Source organism: Lutra lutra, chromosome 1 (genome assembly GCF_902655055.1).
Source record: "Lutra lutra chromosome 1, mLutLut1.2, whole genome shotgun sequence".
Lineage (NCBI taxonomy): Eukaryota > Metazoa > Chordata > Mammalia > Carnivora > Mustelidae > Lutra > Lutra lutra.
In genome coordinates, this window is record NC_062278.1 from 213239840 (window position 1) to 213267207 (window position 27368).

Here is a 27368-nt window from a genome sequence, read left to right on the forward strand (position 1 = left end):
ATGCCTACTTCACTGACAACCTGGGTATACAGCAGGAGATGCTCTATGATGACTTACACTTGGTTTTCACCTGAACTCACTTGAAGACACTTCCCTATCTTGAAAGGAGGTCTTCCTATACTTTCACTCACTTTCTATGCTCATGTTGACCCTTGCACATGACTGTCCTCTTTCCGCACAATGTAGAGCATCACTTAGTGTGGCATGGGTGCATCCCCTTTTTAACTGTACTTAGGAGCAAGATACAAAGTACCTATAAGCAGAGAACAATGTTGTGATCGACCAAGTAATCCGGAATAAAGATCTGTACCCCTGGTGCACACGCTGCACGTAGTCACTGCACATCCTTTATCCCTCATCATTCCACACCAGCCCTGTATATGACAAACAATAAATATGTGTAAATATAGTTACAAAACTCAAGTGAAATAAATACTAGGATGGATTGAAGACTTTTCTTCAAAGTCTGCTTTCATTCCTAGTGTTTCCAAATACACAAACCCTGCAAAACCTTACTAGAGAGTCACAGAAGGCAGAGGAGAGATCCTGGCAATGTGAATTGTACCAAGAATTTGTATGTTCCAATTTACAAAACTTTTTCTCTTCTTAGACTTCTTCTGATAATATTTTGTAGTTTTCTGTGCACATCATGCACCTTCTAACACAAAATCATGTTTATGCCTTCCTTCTTAGGAGAATTATAATGAACAGCTAAGGCTGACGAACTTGTCTCTTAGAAAATGAAGAAAATGCTGACTGCCATCCTTTGGGAAGAGTATAAAAGATGCTTTTTCATGTTTATCACAAATAACCCTTCTTGGCACCACTTGTTAGAAAAAGTAAGCAGTAAACATTTGATATTCAGTTGCTGGAGACTTTTAGTTTTCTGGTGCATACAACATGTTCACCTCACTCCCAGTATAATTAGGAGCTATGACCCAATACCCCAGTAGAAACCTCTTCTACAAACGTTCTTCCTCAGGTTAATGATATATAACAAGGAAAAACAGCCTCAAAGGACTTTCCTGAAATGACATAAGAAGGAAAACTAATATTCACATGCCTGCATGTAGTATAAACAACTAGTCCCAGTTGCTCAAGACTTTCCTGGTTTTAGTACCAGAAATATTATATCCCAGGAAACACTTTGGTCACAGGCAAAGTAGATCAGTTGGTCCCCATACATACATACATGCCTCAACTTCTTCACTCTCCATTTCTAAAGACTTACTAATTTATTCATTCCAAAAATATGTGCTGGGAATAGATCAAGGAGATCCAATTCCTGATTTCACAGAATTTAAATGTGGGAAGGGAAGGTTTCATCAGAATAAAATCAGAGCTAGGGGACTAGAGTCTCTGCGTCTTTATATTTATAAGTTGAGTTGTGGGAAAAGGTGTATATGGCTACTGCACATTTTGTGAGATGCATTTATAGATAACATATTATTTCACTCTCATCATGCAGTCTAAGCCAAATCTAAATCCAGAGAAGTTACACCTACAAGAAACTTCCCGAGGGCTCCCTCTGACCAATTCTGTATCAATTTGAACATCAAAGAAAATGACTGTACATGATCATGTTTTAAATAACTTAACCATGAGTCCATAGTGATACTTTAAAAGACCATCGAATATATGCAGAAAATACAACAGAATTAGAAGAGCATGATTCTTTCAATATCCAATAAGTAGCCACTGAAAACATTGAGTGAAAGTCTTTGGAGAACAGGGTGGGACCACAGATTCAAAGAATCACCTCACAGACTACCAATTATTTACAAGGGACAAAGTGTACATTGGCAACATGGAGATCTGACAGCCACCATCGGAAACTAATGATGAAGCTTAATATCATCAGTGGTGGGCAAACTGACTTTATGTATCTCCTGATATGTCATGAGGTTACAACATCCCATTTTTTGTAAAAAAGAATTATTAGCAAATCACTCTAATTGAAATCTAATCCAAACTTTAGGCTGTGAATTGGCAAAGTATAACATTCCAGCCAAATGCAGGGAGATGCCTGTTTTTGTTAATAAACTTTTATTGGGACACAGCCATACACATTCATTGTCTAGGCTGCTTTCATGCTACAATGTCAGAGTTGAGTTGTGACAGAGGCTGTAAGGATACAAAGCTAAAAATATTTGCTACCTGGCCCTTTATAGAAGAAGCTTGCTGGTCTCTGTAATTTTAGACTTAACTTTCAATATATACAAAATACAGAAGACAAAACAATTTAAATGACATCATGAAGAAACCATCAGGCAAATCCTGAATGCAGGCATTCAACAAGACAATTGGCCTGGCCTCTTCTAAAATCAATATCATTGTTAAAAGTGACTAGAGGCTGTTCTACATTAAAAGAAATGAAAGCCTGGTGGTGGGTATCAAGGAGGGCACATATTGCATGGAGCACTGGGTATATGGTACATAAACAGTGAATCTTGGAACATTGAAAAAAATAAAATAAAATAATAAATTGAAATAAATATATAAATATATTTTAATACTTAAAAAAAGAAATGGAAGTGACATTACAAACAAATTCAGTGTCAATTTTAGTGGAGTTCCGGTTCAGATAAACAGCTATCCATGACATTTTGGAGGCAATTGGGATAATTTGAATATGTATCAGACATTGAAAGTTATTATGAAATTTTTGTTAATTTTCTTGGTTATAGTGACAGTATTGTGGTTATATAGAGAACATTCCTTGAATTCTCAAATATTTGTTGAAGAAGGATTGAAGAATGAAGTGTCATGATGTCTACTACTGAGTATCATATGTTTTAGCAAGAAAATGTATCCATGTGTGGAAATAAATTGAGAAAAGTGTTTTAATGTGGCACTATGTTAACAATTGTTGACTCTTGTTGGAGAATATGAGTGTTTATTGTATCATTTTTCCAAATTCTCTCTATGTTTAAAATGGTAAATAAAAGTTGTTAGAAAAGTATATATAGGGGCACCTGGGTGGCTCAGTGGGTTAAGGCCTCTGCCTTCAGCTCAGGTCATGATCCCGGGGTTCTGGGATCGAGCCCCGCATCGGGCTCTCTGCTCCTCAGGGGGCCTGCTTCCCTCTCTCTCTCTGCCTCTCTGCCTACTTGTGATCTCTGTCTGTCAAATAAATAAATAAAATCTTTTAAAAAAAGAAAAGTATATATATATATATATATATATATATACACATACACACATATATATATGTGTATATATATATATCTCAATTAGTTATTAATTCATAAAGATATATACCCTCATAAATTCCTAGATGCCCAGATAGAATGCTTTCATCTCTGCACAAAACTAACTTTGCAAATGAATGTTTTTTAAGATTTTATTTATTTATTTGAGAGAGAGAGAGAGAGAGAAAGCACACAAGCTGGGACAGGAGGGGAGGAGCAGAGGGAGTGGGAAAAGCAGACTGTGCACTGAGCTCAGAGCCCAATTCAGGGCTTGATCCCACAACCCCTCAGATAATGATCTGAACTGAAATCAAGAGTCAGCTACTTAAAAATTGGCAAGGCAAGAAACAACAAATGTTGGAGAAATTTTGGAGAAAGGGGAACCCTCTTACACCATTGGTGGGAATGCAAGTTGGTGCAGCCATTTTGGAAAACAGTGTGGAGATTCCTCACAAACTTAAAAATAGAGGTACCCTATGACCCAGCAATTGCACTACTGGGTATTTACCCCAAAGATACAGATGTAGTGAAAAGAAGGGCCATATGCACTCCAATGTTCATAGCAGCAATGTCCACAATAGCCAAAATGTAGAACGAGCCAAGATGCCCTTCAACAGACGACTGGATAAAGAAGATGTGGTCCATATACATAAAGGAATATTACTCAGCCATCAGAAAGGATGAATACCCAACTTTTGTATCAACCTGGATGGGACTGGAGGAGATTATGCTAAGTGAAATAAGTCAAGCAGAGAAAGTCAATTATCATATGGTTTCACTTATTTGTGGAACATAAGGAAACTAGGAGAAGGACAGGAAAACTGAAGAGAGGAAAATCAAAGGGAGAGATGGACCATGAGAGACTATGGGCTCCATGAAACAAACTGAGGGTTTCAGAGAGGAAGGGCTGGGGGGGATAGGTGAGCCTGGTAATGGGTATTAAGGAGGGCACAGATTACATGGAGCACTGGGTATTATGCGCAAACAATGAAATGTGGAACACTACATCAAAAACTAATGATGTACTATATGGTGACTAACATAATAAAAAAAGAATAAGTACTTATAACATTAACTGATGTGGGATAAAGAGCTCCTGAGAACATCCTGGATATAGCTCAACAAACTACAGCTCATGGGCCAAATCTGGCTCACTGCCTGGTTTTGTACACCCTACAAGGTAAGAAGAGTCTTTACATTTTTTAAAAAGTGAAAAAAAATCAAAAGAAGAATATTTCATGTCATGTTAATGTCACATAATGTTAACATCACATAACTTCCAAAAATAAAGTTTTATTAAAACACAGTCATGATCATCTATCATTTATGAGTGTCTATAGCAGTTCTAATGCTCCATTGGCAGAGTTAAATTGTCATTATAGATTTTAGCTGTGATGCTTAGTTTCATATGTCAACTTGACTGGGCCACAGGATGTCAGATAGCTGGTTAGAAATGAATTCTGGGTGAATCTGTAAGGGTGTTTCCAGAAGGGATTAGTATTTGAGTTGGACTGAGTAAAACAGAGGGCCCTCTCCAATGTGGATGGGTATCATCCTGTCCCTTGAGGGCCTAAATAAAATGAAAACATAGAGGAAGGTTGAATTAACTCAACCTGATGGTTTGACTGGGGCATCCATCTTCTAGCCTCCACACACCCAGTACTTAGGCCTCCAGACACACAGTGTAATCTACAGCATCATATCTCAGGCCTTCAAACTACACCACCATCTTTTCTGGGTCTCCAGCTTGCATACAGCAGACTGTGGAACTTAGCTGCATAATCATGTGAGCCAATACCTCATTATAAATACCTGCATAAAAACGTGTGTGTGTGTGTGTGTGTGTGTGTGTTTACGTGTGTGTGTGTGTCCTGTTGGTTCTATTCCTCTGGACAACCCTGACTAATATACTGGCCCACAAAGCCTAAAATATACATGTCATCATCTGAGTTTTCAAACTATCTGCATCATCATGTGAGAAGGAAATAAGATGTGTCTGTAGAATGGTTTATATTTCATTTATCCATCTATAGACACATGTATTATAGATATCTTTCAGCCTCTGAGTCAACTCTAGTTAATACTTAAAAAAAAGAAATGGAAGTGACATTACAAACAAATTCAGTGTCAATTTTAGTAGAGTTCTGGTTCAAATAAACAGCTATCCATGACATTTTGGAGGCAATTAGGATATTTGAATATGTATCAGACATTGAAAGTTATTATGAAATTTTTGTTAATTTTCTTGGGTATAGTGATAGTATTGTAGTTATATAGAGAACATTCCTTGAATTCACAATATTTATTGATGAAGGATTGAAGAATGAAGTGTCATGATGTCTACCACTGAGTATCATATGTTTTAGCAAGGAAATGTATCCATGTGTGGAAATAAATTGAGAAAAGCATTTTAATGTGGCACTATGTTAACAATTGTTGACTCTTGATGGAGAGCATAAGTGTTTATTGTATCATTTTCCCAAATTCTCTCTATGTTTAAAATGGTAAATAAAAGGTGTCAGGAAAAAACAGGTGTCAGAAAAGTTATTAATTAGTTATTAATTCATTAAAGATATGTACCCTCATAAATTCCTAGATGTCCAAATAGAATGATTTCACCTCTGCACAAAACTAACTTTGTGAATGAATTTTTTTAAGATTTTATTTATTGATTTGAGAGAGACAGAGAAAGCACACAAGCTAGGGCAGGAGGGGAGGAGCAGAGGGAGTGGGACAAGCAGACTGTGCACTGAGCTCAGCGCCCAATTCAGGGCTTGATCCCACAACCCCTCAAATAATGACCTGAACTGAAATCAAGAGTCAGCCACTTAAAAAATTGACAAAGCAAAAAACAACAAATGTTGGAGAAGTTTTGGAGAAAGGGAACCCTCTTACACTGTTGGTGGGAATGCAAGTTGGTGCAGCTACTCTGGAAAACATTGTGGAGGTTCCTCACAAACTTAAAAATAGAGCTACCCTATGACCAAGCAATTGCACTACTAGGTATTTACCCTAAAGATACAGATGTAGTGAAAAGAAGGGGCACGTGTACACCAATGTTCATAGCAGCAATGGTCATAATCGCCAAACTGTGGAAGGAGCTGAGAAACCCTTCAGCAGATGAATGGATAAAGAAGATGTGTATGGTTTTGCTTATTTGTGGAGCATAAGGAATAACATGGAGGACATGGGGAGATAGAGAGGAGAAGTGAGTTGGGGGAAATTGGAAGGGGAGACAAACCATGAGAGACTGTGGACTCTGAGAAACAAACTGAGGGTTTTGGGTGGAGAGGGGTGGGAGTTTGGGTGAGCCTGGTGGTGGGTATTATGGAGGGCACGTATTGCATGGAGCACTGTGTATGGTGCATAAATAATGAATTCTGGAACATTGAAAGGAAATTTTTAAAAAAAGATGTGGTCCATATACACAATGACATATTACTCAACCATCAGAAAGGATGAATACCCAACTTTTGTATCAACATGGATGGGACTGGAGGAGATTATGCTGAGTGAAATAAGTCAAGCAGAGAGTCAATTATCATATGGTTTCACTTAACCTGTGGAGCATAAGGAATAACATGGAGGACATTAGAGGAAGGAAAGGAAAAGTGTAAAAAAGAAGGAGGAGTTGAGCCATGAGAGACTACAGACTCCGAGAAACAAACTGAGAGTTTCAGAGTGGAGAGGGGTAGGTGGATGGGTTAGCCTGGTGATGGGTATTAAGGAGGGCATGTATTGCAATGAGCACTGGGTGTTATACGCAAATAATGAATCATGGACTACTACATCAAAACTAATGAAGTACTGTATGGTAACTAACATAACATAATAAAATAAACAATGAATTCTAGAACATTGAAAAGAAATTTTAAAAGAATAAAAAAAATTTTAAATCCTTAAACAAACCTCGAATAATAACTAAATTTAATGGTTTTCCAAGGGAAAAAATAACATAATAAAAAATAAATATATAAATAAGTAATACATACGTATATACATACTACTCTGGTTCTAGTGGTGGCCATGATCATGTAGGGAATTTGCATTTACCGGGTGGGTGTTCCATAATGTTGAGACCTGGATGCTGCAGAAATGGCCACAATTATAGCCGGGACTCCAAAGCCCACAGGGAACATGAGCCACTTCATGAACCTGCTCACACTGGAGTAGTTGACCACTGTCAGGTTGCGTGCAGTGAGGAGGAGGTGCAGACCTTCCAGCAGCATCCAGGAGAAGGAGGCCAGGTAGAGATAGTGTAGGGCACCCGCGATGATGGCACAGAGCACCTAGGACAGGAGAAAGGTGTCACGAGGAGGGATTGTCAGGGAGGAGAGTGGCCCCAGGACCCTTCCCATATCTTTCCACTTGGGAGAACTTTCATATATATAAGGGAGTTATAAAGGAATTGTAGAGGGAAAGTTTCTTGTCTAGTTGTGCCAATGTGAAATAGACTACTTAGCCATTTAACCTCCTCCCCAGGACCCAAAGCCATTTTATTAAGGTATCATTGCAACATGGCTCCATGAACTGAGAACCCTTGGGGCAGGGCAGGGGCTGCTCTGTGACAGTGTCAGTACCTTAATCTCAGTCTGGTCGATGGTGGTGAGGAAGAGCAGGTTGACCAGGAAGAGGCAGATTGAGAGCTGCAGGTGGATCGAGATGCTAGTGTTCTGGATGACTTTGCACAGCAGGAAGGTGAGGGCTGCCAGGAGGACGCACAGCAGAGAGAGGCCCAGCCCCACATAGGTGATCACAGCCAGCCCAGGCTACTCCTCCTGGGACCGAGCAAAGACAAGCAAAGAGGACCCCACAGTCACATTTTCCTGTTCTTGCATAATTACTATCTATCTATCTATCTATCATCTATCTATTTATCACCCATCTATCCATCATCTATCTATCTATCTAATTTAGTTAGTTAGTTAGTTAGTTAGTTAGTTAGTTGACATAGCAACATCAAGAATGGAGGAACCAAGTTAATTTGTTATGTTACCCAGGTTCAGAATGTTATAATTCTATGGCATTCTGACCTAATTAATTCAGATCCTGCAAGAATCAAGGAATAAAAGTGTCCTTACTCAAGACAAATCCCAGAACTCACAAGAGTTTGTTTTACATTAGAGGTCACCTGTGTGAAATTTTGGTTTTGATGATTCAGAGGCAGTAACCAGTTCACTCGGCCAGGGAAGCAGGAAAACATGGTTCCTAATCTACCTGTACTCACTGGCTTTCCTGTCCCTCTGACCTCTGCCACCACCAAATCTCACATTCTATAACCCCTGAGCACTCCTGTCCTCTGTGGTAAGCAGAACTCTAACTTGGCAGTGAGAGAAGGTATACATACACCTTCTTCCAGATTTTCAGATAAAGGCCAATTTGTGCTTCTGTGAAAGGATTTTGCAGATGGAATCCAGGTCCAGTTTACTAAGAGAGGGGTTTTATCCTGGGTGGGTCTGGTCAAATCAGTGAACCCTCAAAAGCTCTGGGCTCTTCCTGAAGAAAAAGATTTAAAGCTTGAGAGCCTTTACAGTGTGGGAGCTCCTTCTGCTGGTGTCTGGATAGAAATGCTGAAACACTGTGTGAGGATCTGCAAGAGGAATGCAGTAGTCCCTAGGAGCTGAGCATGGTCCCCTGCTCACAGCTAGCTAGAAAGACAAACCATGAGAGACCGTTGACTTTGGGAAACAAACTGAAGGCTGTTGGAAGGGAGGTGGGTGGGGGGTTAGGGTAAGTGGGTGATGGGCATTAAGGAGGGCATGTGATGTGATGAGCACTGGCCGTTATACACAACTAATGTATCACTGAACAATACACCAAATACTAATGATGTACTGTATTTTGGCTAATTTAATTAAAATTGAAAAAATTTAAATAAATAAATGTGAAACCCCAGTTTTATAACTGCAAGGAACTGAATCCTCCCAGCAACCAGGAAGCTCCCAGGAGAACCCTGAGCCTCAGAGGAGAATGCAGCTCTGGCTGATTTCAGGCTTGAAGACCCTGAGCACACAACTCAGCTATACCCTGCCCAACTTCTGCCCTGAAGAAACCACAAGATATAAATTTCTATTTTTTAAAGCCCCTACATGTGGGGAAATATGTTACAGAGCAATAGGCATGGAATGCAGCCCCTCTCCGGGCTCTCACCTGTGCATCGTAGTGGGCCATGAGAACGGCAAAGCTGCTGAGATGGGTGCACTGGCAGGTGGTGCTGGTTTCTCCAGTGGTCACCATCCTGCAGCCTCTGGTGGACCAATGACCACAGCCATCCTGACTGTGCTCCCAGAAGATGCAGAACACCTTTTGTGTTGGCCCAGGGGTCACTGACTGTAGGAACAGAGTGTAGGTAGGAACTGGTGGTTCTAGTGCTCAGAAATGTTTATCCAAAGCTGGCTTTCAAAGTGCTTTCCCAGGGGAATGATGCACCCATGAAACAGCCCCCAGAACCTCAATCAAGGCTGAGCTAGGCAATAAGTCTGTGCCCAGGACCCAGGCTCCTTCCATACCCACAGCACCAAGCCACCAGCACTCACATGGTAGGAGAAGATGAAGGTGATGGGGGAGCTGAGGTTCTCGTGTCCTTTTTGCTTATAAAGGCAGAGATGACATCTGAGAGCAGGACAGAGGAGTGCCTCATGCAGAACTGCCTATTTCTCAGACTTCAGGACCACGGGAGCCTCAGCCAGCAACCTGCCCATCCCCGGAGTGGAGACAAGACCCACCATAGAAGGACCTGCAGGACAAGGCAAATGTCAATACGTTGGGGTGCCAACAGGGGCCCTTCCTCCTCAGATGGACTCTGTGGCTCCATTATCCACTCCTCTTTAATCTTCAGTTCCCTGTTTGTCACATCCTTGGGCATCTTTTGACCTTCCTCCCATCTCAGCTATTACCTGAGTCACCAGATTTGTGCACGACATCCCAGTTCAGCAGCATCTTTGCCTGATTCTGTCTCAAAGTGACACTCCTATCTCCTTGTTCCCACACCTCCAGGGACAAGAGTGTAAGTTCTAGGAATTACAGAAGGGAGTCAGGTTAGTAATTCTGTCTGTAGTAGTTGGTATATACCATTACTTTTTATATGTCTTTACACACACACACACACACACACACACACACACACCATTGAATTTACAAAGAATTATAAGAAAATAGTATAAGCATTTGTATACAAACAAATTGAATAACCTAAATGAAAGTGACAAGTTCCAGGAGACACACATACTACAAAAGTAACTGAGAATAAATAAAGCTGAACAGACCTATCACAGACAAAGATAATGACTCAGATAAAAATCCCCCAAAATGAAAAGCCTAAGCCAGATGGCTTTATTTGTGAATTCTGCCAATCTTTAAAGTAAGAATTAATAACAATCCTGTGTAAAATTTCCAAAAATAGAAAATGAAGGAATACTACCTAAATAATCTTATGAACCCACCATCACCTTAATTTAAAGAAAAAAACAGACAAAGTTATTAGGAGAAAACTATAGACCAATATTTCTTATGAACATAGATGTAAAAAAATCTTCAACAAAGTATTAGGAATAAATTTACTTGAGGAAGTTCAAGACTTGTAACAGAAAACTAAAGAGAAAAACATGTTGGAATAAATTAAGGGCCCTGAGTAACTGGGAAAACATTCTACATTCATGGTTTAAAAGGCTTAATTTTATTAAGATGGTAATATTTCCCAAAGAGGTATACAGATTTAATGAAATCCCTATCAATATTCCAACATTTTTTTTAGAAATGAAAAAATCCATCCTAAAATTCACAGGGCATTTTAAAAAGCCCAAATACCAAAAACACTCTTGAAAATGAAAAACAAAATTGGAGTACTTACACCTCCTGATTTCAAAACTGACTATTAACCAATGGTAATCAGAACAGTAGGGTACTGACATAACCACTGACATACAGACAAATAAAATAAAATTGAAAGTCCAGAAGTGAACTCATGCATCTGTGACCAATTGATTGCCTGCAAGGGATGCCAAGACCCTTCATTGGAAAAAGAAAAATCTCTTTAGCAAATGGTGTTAGCATGTTTAGATCTCCACTTGCAGTAGAAGGAACTGCACCTCACACTACAAACAAACATTAACTCAAAATTGGTTAAAGTCCTACATTTATGAGCTAAAATTAGAACAATTAGGAGGAAACACAGGTGTAATCTTCATGGCCTTGGATTTGGCAATGGATTCTTAAAGAAGACACCAAATGTACACTCAACAAAAGAAAAAGGTAGAGAAAAGTGATTTTATCAAAACAGAAGCATCTGTTCATTAGAGTGAAAAGACCATGGAGAAAGTGCTAAGACGATGTATGGAATGTGAGAAAAACTTAGCAAATCCCATGTCTCATACAGTCTACTATAGAATACCTAAAGAACTCTTACAGCTCAACAACCAAAAGCCAAACAATGAATTTAAAAAAAAAATTTAAAAAACAATGAATTTAAAAAAAGCCTGGTGTGAGTATTATGGAGGGCACGTATTGCATGGAGCACTGAGTGTGGTGCATAAACAATGAATTCTGGTACACTGAAAAGAAATTAAAAAAATAAAAAATTATTTTAAAAATATAGGCAAAGGGCTTGAATAGATGTTTCTTAAAAAAATACATATACACGAATATTCAAGAATCACATGACAAGATGTTAAATATCATTAGTCATTTGGGAAATGCAAATCAAACCATAATGAGATATCACCTGACATACACTAGAAGGAGTATAAGGAAACAAAATGTAAATACCAGGTATTGTTGAGAATGTGGATATGGGAACACTTGTGTGTTGCTTGTGGGGATGTAAAATGATGCCTCCATTTTGGAGAAAGAGTTTGGTCATTCCTCAAAAAGTTGAACAGAGAGTCACCTCATCATTCAGAAATTCCACTCCTGTGTGGGTATGCAAAGAGCTGAGAACTGTTATTCGAACAAAAACTTGTCCACCAATATTATAGAAACACTATTCAAAATAGTCAAAAGCTGAATGGATACACAAAAGGTGCTGTAGCCACAATAATGGAATATTATTCGACCCTTAAAAGGAAAGAATTACTGCCACGGGCTACAACAGGGATCCCCCTTGAAAACATGATGCTGTGTGAAAGAAACCAGACTATAAGACCACCTATTGCGTGATTCTATTGCTATGAAATGTTCAGGATAGGGAAATCCACAGACACAAAAAACAGACTGGTGACTGCCAGGGTCTGGGAGAGAGATGAGAGGGGACTGCTAAGTGGGTACACTATTTACTTTTGGGGTGATGAAAATATTTTAGAAATGGAGGTGATGGTTGTACAACTTTGTGAGTGTACTAAAGGTCAAGAATTTTTTTTTTATTTTCAGCGTAACAGTATTCATTGTTTTTGCACCATACCCAGTGCTCTATGCAATCTGTGCCCTCTCCAATACCCACCACCTGGTTCCCCCAACCTCCCACCCCCCGCCCCTTCAAAACCCTCAGATTGTTTTTCAGAGTCCATAGTTTGTTTAAAATGGTGAGTTTTAGTTATGTGAATTTTAACTCAACAAAAAAATCACACTTAACTATCAAATAATACTAAATTTATATTCTTCAAAATTTAACAAATTGTCACCTTTTGAAGATGTTTCTATTTTGTTATCTTAAATTCTTCATTATAATTATATCATCTGCTGATAATTTATTTTAAAAGTGCATGATTTAGAGTTTTATTCATTTATTTTTAAACTCTTAATTGACTTATGACAATAGAGACAAAGGTTTATAACACTGAGATACAAGCATGGTCACACATTCCAGTGAGGCTGAGGGACAAAGGTGGCGGGAACAGGCAGAGCAGAGCCTGGGGCAGACCCCAGTACTTACCTGTGCCTGCAGATGCATTGAAGGTCAATGTTCCACTGGTCAGAGCCTGGCTCAGCTTTCTCAGGACATCCCCCAGGCCACCGAGCAGGTTCGTGGCCACACAGTGCTGCTCTGAGCGGGGCAGAGCCTCTAGGTCTTCAGGGGTCTGGAGCAGCTCATCCACCTTCTGTATAAGGTCCTGGGGGAATGGGGACACAGAGCTAGTGAGCATGAAGACCCTTCCCACTCCGCCCCAGACAACAGACCCTGGATACTCATTGGTAGATGAAGGTGGTACTCGATCACATTCCCTGGGTCTTTGCCCCTGGAATTCACCCACACAGAAGCCAACCCTGTTCACAAATGCCAAGAGTGACATTAGCCCAATGTCCAGAAACAGTAAGAAGAAAAGTCATTTCTGGGTGCAGGGTGTGTCTAACAGTAAGTACAAATACCTGTGTGTCTGCTGTTCCTACTCACCCTGGAAGAGATGGAGCCTCAAATAGGAAGCCCTTGTGCTGGGGCTGCTTCCTCCCAGGCCTCTATGGGATGCCTCCAGGTTGCCTCTCCTGGGATGTGCCCTTACCTGGATGGTGTCCTGAGCCAAGGCTGGCTTGAAGTCTCTCCCCAGATCTTGAACTCTTTCAAAGAAACAAGAGAGTCTCTAGGATAGAGATGAGACAGGTCAGAGAGTCTAAAGTGTGGGTGGAGGAGCTTGAGGTGGATCATGCACGCTGTGTGATTCCTGCCTCCTGTCCCTGCTGGGGCCACTCACCTGGCTCTTGATGTCAGGGGGCTGGGTCCAGGTGGGGAAGGACATCTCTGCAAGGGATAGAGCAGCAGTTCATTAGGCATGAGAGTGTCCGTGTGTGTCAGGGGCAGGGTCTTGGGTCAGGTCAGACCAGGTACCTTCACAGGCGGTGTTGGGGTGTTTATTCTGGAATCCAGGTCTGGGTTCCCAGCCCTGGGGGCAGCAGCACTTGTAAGAGCCAGTGTTAATGCAGTGTTAATGCAGACTGTGGACTTGTGGCACGTCGTAGGCTGCGTGGAGCTGCACTCATCCACATCTGGGAACACAAAGATGGGAGTCAAGACCCCTTTCTCTCCATGCCCTTCCCCTTTTCCCTATGTTAGTATCCCCCTTGACTGGAGGTCATAATACCTACTGACCCCACATCCTGATGATACAAGGGTCATGGGAAGTGTGGGGAGGCCGGACACTTAGCCCTATGAGAATGTGCAGGTTGTGAATATGGAAATACCTTTGTCCCAGGTACTAATTAGCTGCTGCCTGGGGTCTCCAAGTACCTGCTCCTTGGCACCCCCACTCCTTCCCTGGAACCCCCCTCCATCGTTTCCCATCCAGCCTAAAAAGAATTAACACCTGGCACAGCAAGGCACCCAGGATTCATTCTGCTTGGTTTGTGTGGGTGCCACTGAATATGGGATCAGATGTTCTGAGTGTGGGTTTCCAGGGTGTGGCGTCTGAGCTCTGTACCTTCACAGATGGTGTGGTTTGGGCCATTTGGGGACCCAGAAACAAGCTTCCAGCCAGGGCGGCAGTGGCACGCATAGCCCCCAATGTTGTTGAGGCAGTGGGTGGAGCTGTGGCATGGGTTCTGCCCTGATGTGCATTCATTCACATCTAAGGACAAAGCCAGAGGGTCAGTGTCCCCTCCATTCACTGTACCCATCCTGCCCTTCTCTCAGATTCCTTAGTACTTCACACCAAGGACACACACACACACACACACACACGCCATGTACCAGTCACCTAGCCTGTCAAGATACAACTTTATGATAACATTTTTCTTTTTTTTTTAATCTTTTTTTTATTTATTTTCAGCATAACAGTATTCATTGTTTTTGTACCACACCCAGTGCTCCATGCAATCCGTGCCCTCTCTAATACCCACCACCTGGTTCCCCGAACCTCCCACCCCCCCATCTCTTCAAACCCTTCAGATTGTTTTTCAAAGTCCATAGTCTCTCATTGTTCACCTCCCCTTCCAATTTCCCCCAACTCCCACTTATGGTTTGTCTCCCACCCCTCAAACTCATGGACATCCCTTCTAAGGCCATAGGCTCAGGATGTGGGTGTGAGCACCAGAACATGACAAGATGTGAGAAGATGCACACTGGACGCATTCATGTTCACTCCTATATGGATAGTAGGACTGCCCTCCTCTTTTCTCAGATGGTGGCAGTGGCTGGACACTTGTCTTCAAGGCCATTAGGTGGGGTGGAGTGGAGTGGGGGACAGGTGGGAATGAGGTGTGTGGGAGGGGAAGACATGATGATGAGAAATTCTCAGCCTGACATGTGTGGTCCCAGAAAGGAACTGAGATCCAGTCATACCAACCATGTCTCCTCACCATGCTCACCCAGCCACAAGTCTCCATAAGACACACACAAATGCACGGGGATCCATTTGGGACACCTCTCAAGCATGGAGGGGCAGGATGAGAGTCACGACACTGCCTTTTTTTTCTTAATAAGATTTATTTTCCCCCTCCCCTAAATATCAAATGACACATGGATACTTAGAAGACAAATAAAAAATGGGGAAAAAAAGAAAACCAAAAAAATAAAATATTAAAAATTTAAAAAAAAAAGAAAACAAAGAAAATCAGTCATAAGTCCATTACACAGACTACTGGGAAATTTTAGGGTATTTTTTTCTTATCTTTTCAAATGTATTAAGAATAAATATTCTGGGTGAGCTCACACTAAGAGGGGGGGCTGAGATTCAAGGGCCTGGGTGTTTCTTCCCTCCTGTTGCTTCCACTACTCTCCCCTTTCCTTATGCTATGAGACTAATCATAGTAATAATGGAAGTGACCGTGATAATAGCTTGTTTTTGATGATCTGCTCTATACTAGTCTTTATTTATTCTTTACACACAAAAAAAAATTTAAGATTTTATTTATTTATTTATTTGACAGATAAAGATCACAAGTAGGCAGAGAGAGAGAGGAGGAAACAGGCTCCCTGACGAGCAGCGAGCCTTATGTGGGGCTCAATCCCAGGACCCTGAGATCATGACCTGAGCTGAAGGCAGAGGCCTTAACCCCCTGAGCCACCCAGGTGCCCCTACACACAAAAATTTTAAATCTCATTCCAACAATGTAGGGTAGGTACAGTGATTATCCCCAATCTACAGACAAGCAAACTGAGCCATAGAGAAGACATCCCATCACCTCCCTCCACCATCTCCATGCCCCTCCACCACCCCAAGCCCCTGTACCATCACAAGTCTCCAACAAGCTGGCAAAGATGTCCCCAAACAAAGAACTGAATCCTGGGAAACAGCTACAGGGAGTGACATTGACACATGTGGATTTTGGAGGGCACCATCTGGGGAGGCAGAGGCTGTGGGGACAAAGACAGTCAGAATGCTCAAGAAATGGAGGGAGCCAGCTACCAGTTGTGTGTCTAGGAGCAAAGGAGAGGAGGTGAAGGAAGAAGAGGGATGGCTGCCATTGAAAGAGGAAAAACAGAAAACTCTAAACATTTGGGGAGTTGGAAGTGGGTTTTTTTTAATCACCTGAAGATCAGAACCTCACTTGAAGAATATACTTCCCTTTCCACCCTTGTTGGTGGAAGAACCCAGGCTCCAGCATGCACTCCCCAGCTTGTGTTACCAGTGGGGTTGGCTGTGCAGAGTCACCACTAGTCTTCTGGGCTGCAGCTCCCAATGGTAACAGCAGCAGCATCAAGAGTCCTGGGGCAGAAAAAAACAGAGAGATGACAAAGAGATGAGATGGAGCTCCAGTTTCAACCCTTGTCCTCATGGCCATTGCATCCTGGAAGGTGGCTCTGATGCTGCAGCCCATGGCTCTCCCAAAGCTCTAGTAATTTATGAAGATTTGAAGACCAGTCCTCTTCCCTCCCTCTCCCCAAACTCCCTGAGTCAGTCACTAACAGATACCAACATGGAGCTTCAGTGCTACAGGTAAGGGGACAGAATATACACAGGTGATGTCAGGGGCATAACTTAGAAATTCCAGCTTCTCCTTATGGAGGGGTAAATATTTTTTTGAAGAAATATGTATTTATTTGAGACAGAGAAGAAAGAGCACAAGGTGGGGAGAGGGGAAGAGGCAGAGAGAAAAGGAGAAGCAGACTCCTCACTGAGCAAGGACCCTGACTGGGGACTGGATCCCAGGACCCAAGGATCATGACCATACTAAAGGCAGATGCTTAACCAACTGAGCCACACAGGTGACCCAGAGGGTGTAAGTCTTGAAGCACAAGGTCTACAGATTGGTGTGCTATGCCCATAGCCAGGTCTTTGCTCTCTGGCAATGGCAAAATCTGCCTGGAGGAATTCTTTCCAGGATCACTCCCTCCTGTTGAACCCACATGTTTTGGAGCACACAAGAAGAACATGGATTTGGGAGTCAGCCAGCCCCAAGTCTGAGTCCAACCTCATGGTGGTATTGGCCGGGCAGGGAGCGTTGGAATCATGAGAGGAGAAGCTAATGACAGGTGAGGGGTGTGAACAATGGCATTGGCAGTTCAGGCCACCATCTCCTGGTTAAGTGGCCTCTCCAGGTGCAACACCCATGGCTTCTGTAGTTCCTTCAAAGTGACATCCTGGCTGTCCAATGGTGCACCAAGCGCACAGCCTTTCCCTTTATCTCACAGTCTGGTCATGAGTGATGGGTCACCATACAGGCTTCATGGTATGGAAACCACTGCAGGTGTGAAGGAATCTGTCCTACAGGCAAGCATCTGATCACCTGTTAAAGTCTGTCATTCCACTCATGGGAGGCATGATGCTGCTGTGAAGGTGGTTCTTTAAATGAGATTAACAGTGAAATCAATAGATTCTGAGTAAAGCAGATATTCTGGATGGGCCTCAAATAATTAGTTGAAGACCTCAGGAGGAAAAAAGACTGACCTCCTCTAAGAAAGAGAATTCTGCTTCCAGACAGAGGTCAGACTTGAGATCAACATCAATGTCCCTGGAAACATCCCTGGGGTTCCAGAATGCCCTACAGATTTTGGACTTCCGAACTTCAACAATCTCCTAAACCAATTTCTTTATTTTATTTTATTTTTTATAAACATATAATATATTTTTATCCCCAGGGGTACAGGTCTGTGAATCGCCAGGTTTACACACTTCACAGCACTCACCATAGCACATACCCTCCCCAGTGTCCATAATCCCACCCCCCTCCCAATCCCCCTCCCCCATCAACCCTCAGTTTGTTTTGTGAGATTAAGAGTCACTTATGCTAAACCAATTTCTTAAACTAACACATTTTTCTTATCTGTCTGTACACACATACATAATACACACACACACAGAGAGAGAGAGAGAGAGAGAGAGAGATACATATATAATCTCTATACATATATGTACATATACCAAACTTGGTTCAGTTTCTCTGGAGAACTAGGTCACATATAGGCCAAAAAAATTAGAAAGCCCTGACAAGTCCCCACAGTTGCCCTAGAAATAAGTTCCGCCTACTTTTTCTTTGAGAACTTGATAGAACTGAGTTAATACCATTCTTAAAATCTCTTCTTTCTCTCCCTTACAGAGACAGTGGGAAAACCAGAAATAGAGCAAAAAATCAGAAATAAAGCAAAGAACAGAGCAATTCTCAAAAGGGATAGAGTTCCCAGGTAGCTTTGGTTGCTCTATCACCATTGTTATAATTCTGCCAACCTGGAAGCAACCATAGATGCCTGTTCCTCATAGTGCAGACACCAGTGAGCCCAGCCATGGAGAATGCCATCTGGTCTTGGTCTGGGTATACTAAAAGACTTTGCGCTTTAAGTCTGACTTAAAATATACTTCATCATTGGATGAACTTAGATGAGCTGTGTAGTAACCTGCTGGTCTGGATGTTTCTTTCCCCTGTTTTCCCCATCATGAACATCTCAGAAACTCACACTTCTCTTTTTTAGTATTTCCTTAGCATTACTAGTATTCCTCCTGAAAGCCTCCTTGCTGTTTTTTCTTTCTTTTTTATGTAGGAAGACCTCCAAACATGAAGAGCAATTTCAGTGGTGTTTTGGCCCCTGTGAGGTCTGTGGTTCAGAGTGAACAGATCGTTTTTTATCTAATGATTATCTATTCACAGACTTCCTCTTTTAAGATTTTATTTTATAATAAACATAGATTGACAGGAAGTTTCAAAAACAATTCCTAGAAACCCTTCCCCTGGTTTCCTGCAAAAGATGCATTTCATGTATATACGTATTTTTATGTAACAATAGTCAAATATGTAAACCAAGAAACTGACATCAACACAATGTGCATGTATACCTCTTTGACATCTTATTACATGTGTAGATTCCTGTAACTGTCACTGCAATAAAGTAGATAAAGATCCCATCACCACAAAGTTCTCCCTCATGCAACGCCAACATCCCTAAACCCTGGCAGTTCTAGAACCAAGTTGTTTTTACTTTTCAGCAATACTCAACCCAGTCTGAGATTCATGTTCATTGATGAGAAAATATTCCTGATATGTTTTAAAAGATAACATACCTCCAAATATTTCATTTATATTTATTCATTATATTTAAGCATACCTCCAAATATTTCACGAGTCTCTGTGGTAGAATTATGATTTTTCTTTACATTTTTTACATTTTCTTCATTTTCTCCATTTCCATATATATTAATCAGCAAGTGCTACCATAATAATATAGTATTAATGAGTTGGGTTAAACCATGAAAATTGCCTTCTCAAATTGTTCCTGGAGACTGGATTCCCAGGTCAAGGTGCTTGCAGGGTTGGTTTCAGCTGAGAGATCTCACTTGGCTTATAGTTGGCTGCCTGCTACCTGTGTCCTCTTATGACTTTCCTCTGGATGTGGACAGAAGGGGCGAGGGGAGAGAGAGAGAGAAAGAGTAAGTAAGAGAGAGAGAAAGAGAGGAAGGATGGAGGGAAAGAGAGAGAGATCACTCAAGTCCTCTAGTTACAAAGACAGAACTTCTCCCTCTGCATGCCCCAGAAACAACTCCAGCACTGCCCTGTTCACTCTTCCTCTTTCCTGTATTTCCTTGAAAAATGGCTTCTTTGCTGCTCCCAGGACTGAGGACTCCAGATGCCCATACAATCTTGGACAGGCCCCTCCACCATCCTCAAGCCTCTGTACCTTTACAACATATCATGGGATTGCTAAAGATCTCCCCAGATGGAAATATGAATCTGGATAACAACAGAAAGGGGCACTGAAAGGTATGGAGTCAGAAGGACTCCTTGAACCACAGAAAGAACAGCAAATAAAGCTTAAGCCATGGAAGACTATTCCATGCTCTTGGATTGGAAGAATAAACATTGTTAAAATGTCTATACAGCCTAGAGCAATCTATACTTTTAATGCCATTCCAATCAAAATTCCACTGGTATTCTTCAAAGAGCTGGAGCAAATAATCCAAAAATCTGTATGGAACCAGAAGAGACCCATTATCGCTAAGGAAATGTTGAAAAACAAAAATAAAACTGGGGGCATCACATTACCTGATTTCAAGCTTTACTACAAAGCTGTGATCACCAAGACAGCGTGGTACTGGCATAAAAACAGACACATAGACCAGTGGAACAGAGTAGAGAGCCCAGATATGGACCCTCAATTTTATGGTCAAATAATCTTCGACAAAACAGGAAAAAATATACAGTGGAAAAAAGACAGTCTCTTCAATAAATGGTGCTGGGAAAACTGGGCAGCTATATGTAGAAGAATGAAACTCGACCATTCTCTTACACCATACACAAAGATAAACTCAAAATGGATAAAAGACCTCAACGTGAGACAGGAATCCATCAGAATCCTAGAGGAGAACATAGGCAGTAACCTCTTCGATATCAGCCACAGCAACTTCTTTAAAGATATGTCTCCAAAGGCAAAGGAAACAAAAGCAAAGATGAACTTCTGGGACTTCATCAAGATCAAAAACTTCTGCACAGCAAAGGAAATGGTCAAAAAAACAAAGAGGCAACCCACAGAATGGGGGAAGATATTTGCAAATGACAGTACAGACAAAAGATTGATATCCAGGATCTATAAAGAACTCCTCAAACTCAACACACACAAAACAGAGAATCATATCAAAAAATGGGCAGAAGATATGAACAGACACTTCTCCAATGAAGACATACAAATGGCTATCAGACACATGAAAAAAATGTTCATCATCACTAGCCATCAGGGAGATTCACATTAAAACCACATTGAGATATCACCTTACACCAGTTAGAATGGCCAAAATTAGCAAGACAGGAAACAACATGTGTTGGAGAGATTGTGGAGAAAGGGGAACTCTCTTGCACTGTTGGTGGGAATGCAAGTTGGTGCAGCCTCTTTGGAGAACAGTGTGGAGATTCCTCAAGAAATTAAAAATAGAACTTCCCTATGACCCTGCAATTCTACTACTGGGTATTTACCCCAAAGATACAGATGGAGTGAAAAGAAGGGCCATCTGTACCCCAATGTTCCTAGCAGCAATGGCCACGGTCGCCAAACTGTGGAAAGAACCAAGATGCCCTTCAACGGATGAATGGATAAGGAAGATGTACCACACCCAGTGCTCCATGCAATCCGTGTCCTCTACAATACCCACCACCTGGTTCCCTGAACCTCCCAACCCCCCACCTCTTTAAACCCTTCAGATTGTTTTTCAGAGTCCATAGTCTCTCATGGTTCATCTCCCCTTCCAATTTCCCTCAACTCCCTTCTCCTCTCCATCTCCCTATGTCCTCTGTGTTATTTCTTATGCTCCACAAATAAGCAAAACCATATGGTGATTGACTCTCTCTGCTTGACTTATTTCACTCAGCATAATCTCTTCCAGTCCCGTCCATGTTGCTACAAAAGTTGGGTATTCATCCTTTCTGATGGAGGCATAATACTCCATAGTGTATATGGACCACATCTTCCTTATCCATTCATCCGTTGAAGGGCATCTTGGTTCTTTCCACAGTTTGGCTACCGTGGCCATTGTTGTTATAAACATTGGGGTACAGATGGCCCTTCTTTTCACTCCATCTGTATCTTTGGGGTAAATACCCAGTAGTGCAATGGCAGGGTCATAGGGAAGCTCTATTTTTAATTTCTTAAGGAATCTTCACACTGCTTTCCAAAGTGGCTGCACCAATTTGCATTCCCACCAACAGTGTAAGAGGATGAACAGACATTTCTGCAAAGAAGACATCCAGGTGGCCAACAGACACATGAAAAAATGCTCAATATCAGTTAGCATCAGGGAAATACAAATCAAACCCACAATGAGATACCACCTCACACCAGTAAGAATGGCTAAAATGAACAAGTCAGGAAATGACAGATGTTGGGGAGGATGTGGAGAATGGGAAATGCTCCCACACCATTGGTGGGAATGCAAGCTGATGCAGCCACTCTGGAAAACAGTATGGAGGCTCCTAAAAAAGTTGAAAACAGAGCTACTTTATAACCCAGCAATCACACTATTAGGCATTTATCCTAAAAATACAATTGTAGTGATCTGAAGGGGCAAATGCACCCAAATAGAGCAGCAATGTCCACAATAGCCAAACTATGGGAAGAACCTACATTTCCATCAACAGATGAATGGATAAAGAAGATTTGGTGGATATATATGATGGAATGCTATGCAGCCATCGAAAGAAATGAAATCTTACCATTTGCAATGACACGCATGGAACTAGGGGGCATTATGCTGAGCTAAATAAGTCAATCAGAGAAAGACAACTATCATATGATCTCTCTGATATGAGGAATTTGAGAGGCAGAGCAGGGGTTCATGGGGATAGGGAGAGGAAAAATGAAACAAGATGGGTTCAGGAGGGAAACAAACCATAAGAGACTCTTAATCTCACAAAACAAAGCGAGGACTGCTGGGTGGTGGTGGGGAGAGATACGGTGCTGGGTTATGGACATTGAGGAGGGCAGTGCTATAGCGAGTGCTGTGAAATATGTAAGCTTGATGACTCACAGACCTATGCCCCTGGGGCAAATAATACACTATATGTCAATTTTTTTAATTAATTAATTTTTCTAAAACACAGTCATGATCGTTCATTAAATAGAATTTCATGCTACAATGGCAGAATTAAATTGTTGCTCTAGAGTCTATCCATGGTGGTCAATTTTGTGTGTCAACTTGATAGGGCCACAGGATGCAAGATACGCTGGTTAAAAATGAATTCTGGGTGAATCTGTGAGGGTGTTTCCAGAAGGGATAAGAATTTGAATTGTACTGGGTAAAACAGAAGGCCCTCTCCAATGTGGATGGGTATCATCCATTCCCTTGAGGGCCTGAATAAAATAAAAAAGTGCAAGAAGGTGGAGTTAATTCAGCCTAATGGTTTCACTGGAACATCCATCTTTGATAATCATCATACCTGGTTTTCAGGCCTTCAGACCCAGAATGGAACTACACCATCAGCTTTTGTCCTCCCAGAACTTCATCCTACACCAACATCTTTCTGTGTCTCCAGCTTGCAGACAGCAGACTGTGGGAGTTAGCTCCATAATCATGTGAGTCCATACCTCATTGTAAATCACTTCATAAAAGTTGTGTGTGTGTGTGTGTGTGTGTGTGTGTGTGTGTGTGTCCTGTTGGTTCTATTTCTCTGGACAACCCTAATACACTGGCCCACAAAGACTAAAACATACATATCATGATCTGAGTTTTCAAACTATCTGTATCATCATGTAAGGATGAAACTAGATGGTGTCTGTGAAATGGATTATACTTCAATTGTCCAGTAATAGAATTCTGATTTATAGGAATCTTTCCACCTGGGAGTCAACTCTAGCTGCAAAAATCACTTTATTTCCCCCCTGAAATCTCCATGAAGGCAAAACCTGAGTCTCTTTTGGTCTCTGCCTTAGACCAAGCGAGAAATCAATATCTTTGAATGAGTGATTAATTAAACACAAAACAAGAAATTTCAAAATCCATACTATGGTATGAAATTTTCCATTCCTATGGATGTTTTTGAGATAAGTATTCCAGCACTTAGATGTTCAATATCTGGAAAAGTCTTTGTAGGAAGGAGAGGTTTCAGAAAAGGATATAACCCAAAGTGACCAAGAAATTGGGCCACATATGGCCCTTTATATGTTGAAAGTTTTCTGATCACAAAGAAAGACATAGAAAAATTCCAGATTATGCAGATCTTGATCTCAAACATTGTTGACTTCTTTCACATTGTTAACATCGTGAATTTCTTGAAACACAGACAACAAAGCCTTGTTTATCCTCTCAGTGGCTCAGAGAATAACAGTTGCAATTTTCCATGGGATAAGTGGATATAACTCAAGACATTTTTTAATTAACCTAGAAAAAATAATATTTAGAAATGTTATAAAAGACTACACAAGGATAATTCTAAAGATTCCTTTGGGACATCTGGGTGGTTCAGTCAGTTACAGGTCTGACCCTTGGTTTCAGCTCAGGTCACAAGGAGGTTTGTACAAATGAGCCCAACGTCGGGCTTCCTGCTAATTGCAGAGTCTGCTTGAGATTCTCTCTCCCTCTCCCTCTGCCCCTCCCACTCATGTTCACTCTCTCCCTCTAAATAAATAAATTTTTTAAAGTTTCCTCTGAAAAAATAAATAAGAAATTTAATGAAGCCTTCAATCAAAAAATTTCCTTGCCAAGTGAATATGTCAGAGGAAGATCAAAAGGCCATACTATATCACATTTGGTGAGACCCTGATCTTCCCCAGAAGTTCTGTCTCCCTACAAATCTTAACCCCCAAGTTACAGAAGATAAGAACAATGAAATGTGCTAAAGAAAAAAAATGATCTGTCTCTTTCAAGATGTATGTCCTGATCCCTCTGCTTCAAGGTTTGTGAAATGCTGCTTTATGTGTAGAGAAATGAAAGAGGGTAGGTGGGAAATTAACACAAGATTAGAAATGTTAAATGTTGTCATTACCTAAAATGTAAAGGAAAAAAACTAATTCTCCTTTTTTCCCCCCTTATCCTTTCCATTCTCAATATGAGTTATTTGTTCCTGGGTCTATAGAAAGCTTAGTGTGATTTCTGGTGTTTGAATTAGACAACTTCACATGCTTATCTCTACACAATAAGTTTATAAAAATGATGCTATGTGAAATTACTCAGAACTGAATGTAAGAGGAACTATTGTGTTTTTCTTGAACAAGTCTTCAGGAAACCAGAGAAGACATGCCAGGATGAGTAAGAGATACTCCTATATCTTTAAACACCAGAGGAACCAAATTTTACAAGACAGGAGAAAATACAACTACACTAAGGAATGGATTTGCTTGGTCATTTGCTCATCAACAGTAGAAACAGCTGATCAGATGACTTGCATTTTAGACACCTTCCTTGGCTATCTGATGCTATTTTTCTCACAGAAATTCTCTTTCTCCACTGTGAAGATCATCTCAGGAGAGAGGGGTTGATATTTACTCAAACACAATAATACGAGGCAGATGTTAGTAGTTCTACAATAGGCAAACCAAAACTATGTACAGTAGACAGAGTAATGATTCTCCCAAAGATGCCCACATTCTCATCTCTGGATCCTGTGAACATGTCACTCTGCATGGAAAAAAAAATGGACTTTGAGATAAAATTAAGTATCTTAGATGGGAAGTGAGGCAGTACAATGACTAAGGTCTTTTTAAGGGAAAGAGGGTGGCAAGAGAGTCAAAGTCAGGAAAGGAGATACAACTGACAAAAGCAGGGGAGAGAGAATGAGAGCAAGAGAGATTAAAGATACTGCAGTGAGCAAGGGGATATGATTTAAGGAAAGCAGGCAGACTATAGGTGCTGGAAAAGGTGAGAAATTAAAAATTCTCCTAGAGTCTCAGAAAGAACTCAACTCTCCTGACCCCTTGATTTTACTCACATAAGACCCATTTAAAACTCTGAACTTCTAGATCTGTAAGATAAATGTTTATGCTTTTTTAAAAAGGTTTACTTATTTATTTTTTATTATGTTTAATCAGCCAGCAAATGGTATATCATTAGTTTTTGATATAGTGTTCAACAATTCATTAGTTGCATATAACTCTGAGAAACAGTATGGAGGTTCTTCAAGACATTAAAAATAGAGCTATCGTACAAGCTAGCAATTGCAATATTAGGTATTTGCCTCAAAAATACAGATGTAGTGAAAAGAAGGGGCACATGAACCCTAATGTTCATAGCAGCAAAGATAAACTATTTGTTTTAGAAAGAGAGTGCAGTAAGGGGGAAGAGGGAGAGGAGAGAGAAACTCAAGCAGACTCCACTCTGAGCATGCAGGGTGACAGGTATTAAGGAAGGCATGTATTGTGATGAGCACTGGGTGTTATATACAACTAATGAATCATTGAACACTATATCAAAAACTAATGATGTACTATAGAGTGTCTAACTGAACATAATTTTTTTAAAAAGGAGTGACTTTATTTTATTTGTGTTTTGAAAAGGTCCCTCTGAATTGTGTGTAAAGTATGCATGAGAAGCTGACAAGAGTAGAAAGGGGTGGTCATTTAGGATACAGCAGTTGCTCAGCCAAATAAAGATGGCAGCCTTCTAACGAGGGGTGAGGAAGACTGAGCCACCAGGACAGACTGAAGACATATAGAGAAGATAAAAATGGTAAGGAATGGATAATGGATAGGCTGTGGTAGGAAATAAAATCATTGTTGAGAGTAACTTTTGTGATCTGATTAGTGTCACAGGATGATGGAGTACCATCAAGAGAGAGAAAGACGTCATGAGAAATAATTAAATTGTGTTAGAGATTGCAAGTCTTCTACTGGGAGGCTCAGGTGTCTTCAAGACATAAGAAATAAGAACCTGGAAATACTCTAGATCTCAGAGATCAGAGCTAGAGAAATATACATGGCTGTCATTTGTGTTTAGTGGTAACTAATCTAAAAAATAGATGCTATTGTCTAGGAGGAAAGAATTTAGTGATGACCGAAGTTGTTCTGGAGCTGATCCATTCAATGGAACTATAAAGGAAACAAAGAGAGGAAAGTTAGAGAGAATGGAAGAATGACGTGGAAGGGTGTGTGAGTAGAACCTACACGGCATAAGGTGAAGTGTTTTGTGAGAAAGGATGTCAGACGTTGCTGAGAAAACTTTTAGGGACATGGAGATCACTGTAGGTCTAAGAGATGTTTGTTTGGGTGGCATAATGGGGGAAGAAACCATATTTGCAAGGTTTAGGGGAAGAGGGAGTAAGTTTTAGGCAAGGAAATGGAGACAGAAAAATCAATTCTTGGCTGGTAGCTAAAGGGGAGGCAAGTAGTATATGTTTTTAAGATAGAAGAAAACTAAACATGTTTCCACGACTATGGGAGGAATACTATTGAGATGGTGCCAGAGGGAA

The 27368-nt window shown here is 40.9% G+C and overlaps 2 protein-coding genes and 1 pseudogene across 2 annotated transcripts in view; 1 reads left to right on the forward strand and 2 right to left on the reverse strand.

Annotated features, from left to right (window-relative positions):
• Window positions 1–2436, forward strand: part of LOC125083389 (adhesion G protein-coupled receptor E2-like) — a 44666-nt gene extending 42230 nt beyond the window's left edge. The window contains exon 20 of the mRNA XM_047699862.1: window positions 694–2436. Coding sequence (XP_047555818.1) covers window positions 694–744 — 51 coding nt within the window. The 3' untranslated portion in view covers window positions 745–2436. The remainder of the gene's footprint in view (window positions 1–693) is intronic.
• A 4787-nt stretch (window positions 2437–7223) lies between these two features.
• Window positions 7224–14729, reverse strand: LOC125107496 (adhesion G protein-coupled receptor E2-like; annotated as a pseudogene).
• A 9090-nt stretch (window positions 14730–23819) lies between these two features.
• The window catches only part of LOC125083438 (adhesion G protein-coupled receptor E2-like), a 49689-nt gene continuing 46140 nt past the window's right edge, over window positions 23820–27368 (reverse strand). The window contains exon 18 of the mRNA XM_047700019.1: window positions 23820–24346. Coding sequence (XP_047555975.1) covers window positions 24338–24346 — 9 coding nt within the window. The 3' untranslated portion in view covers window positions 23820–24337. The remainder of the gene's footprint in view (window positions 24347–27368) is intronic.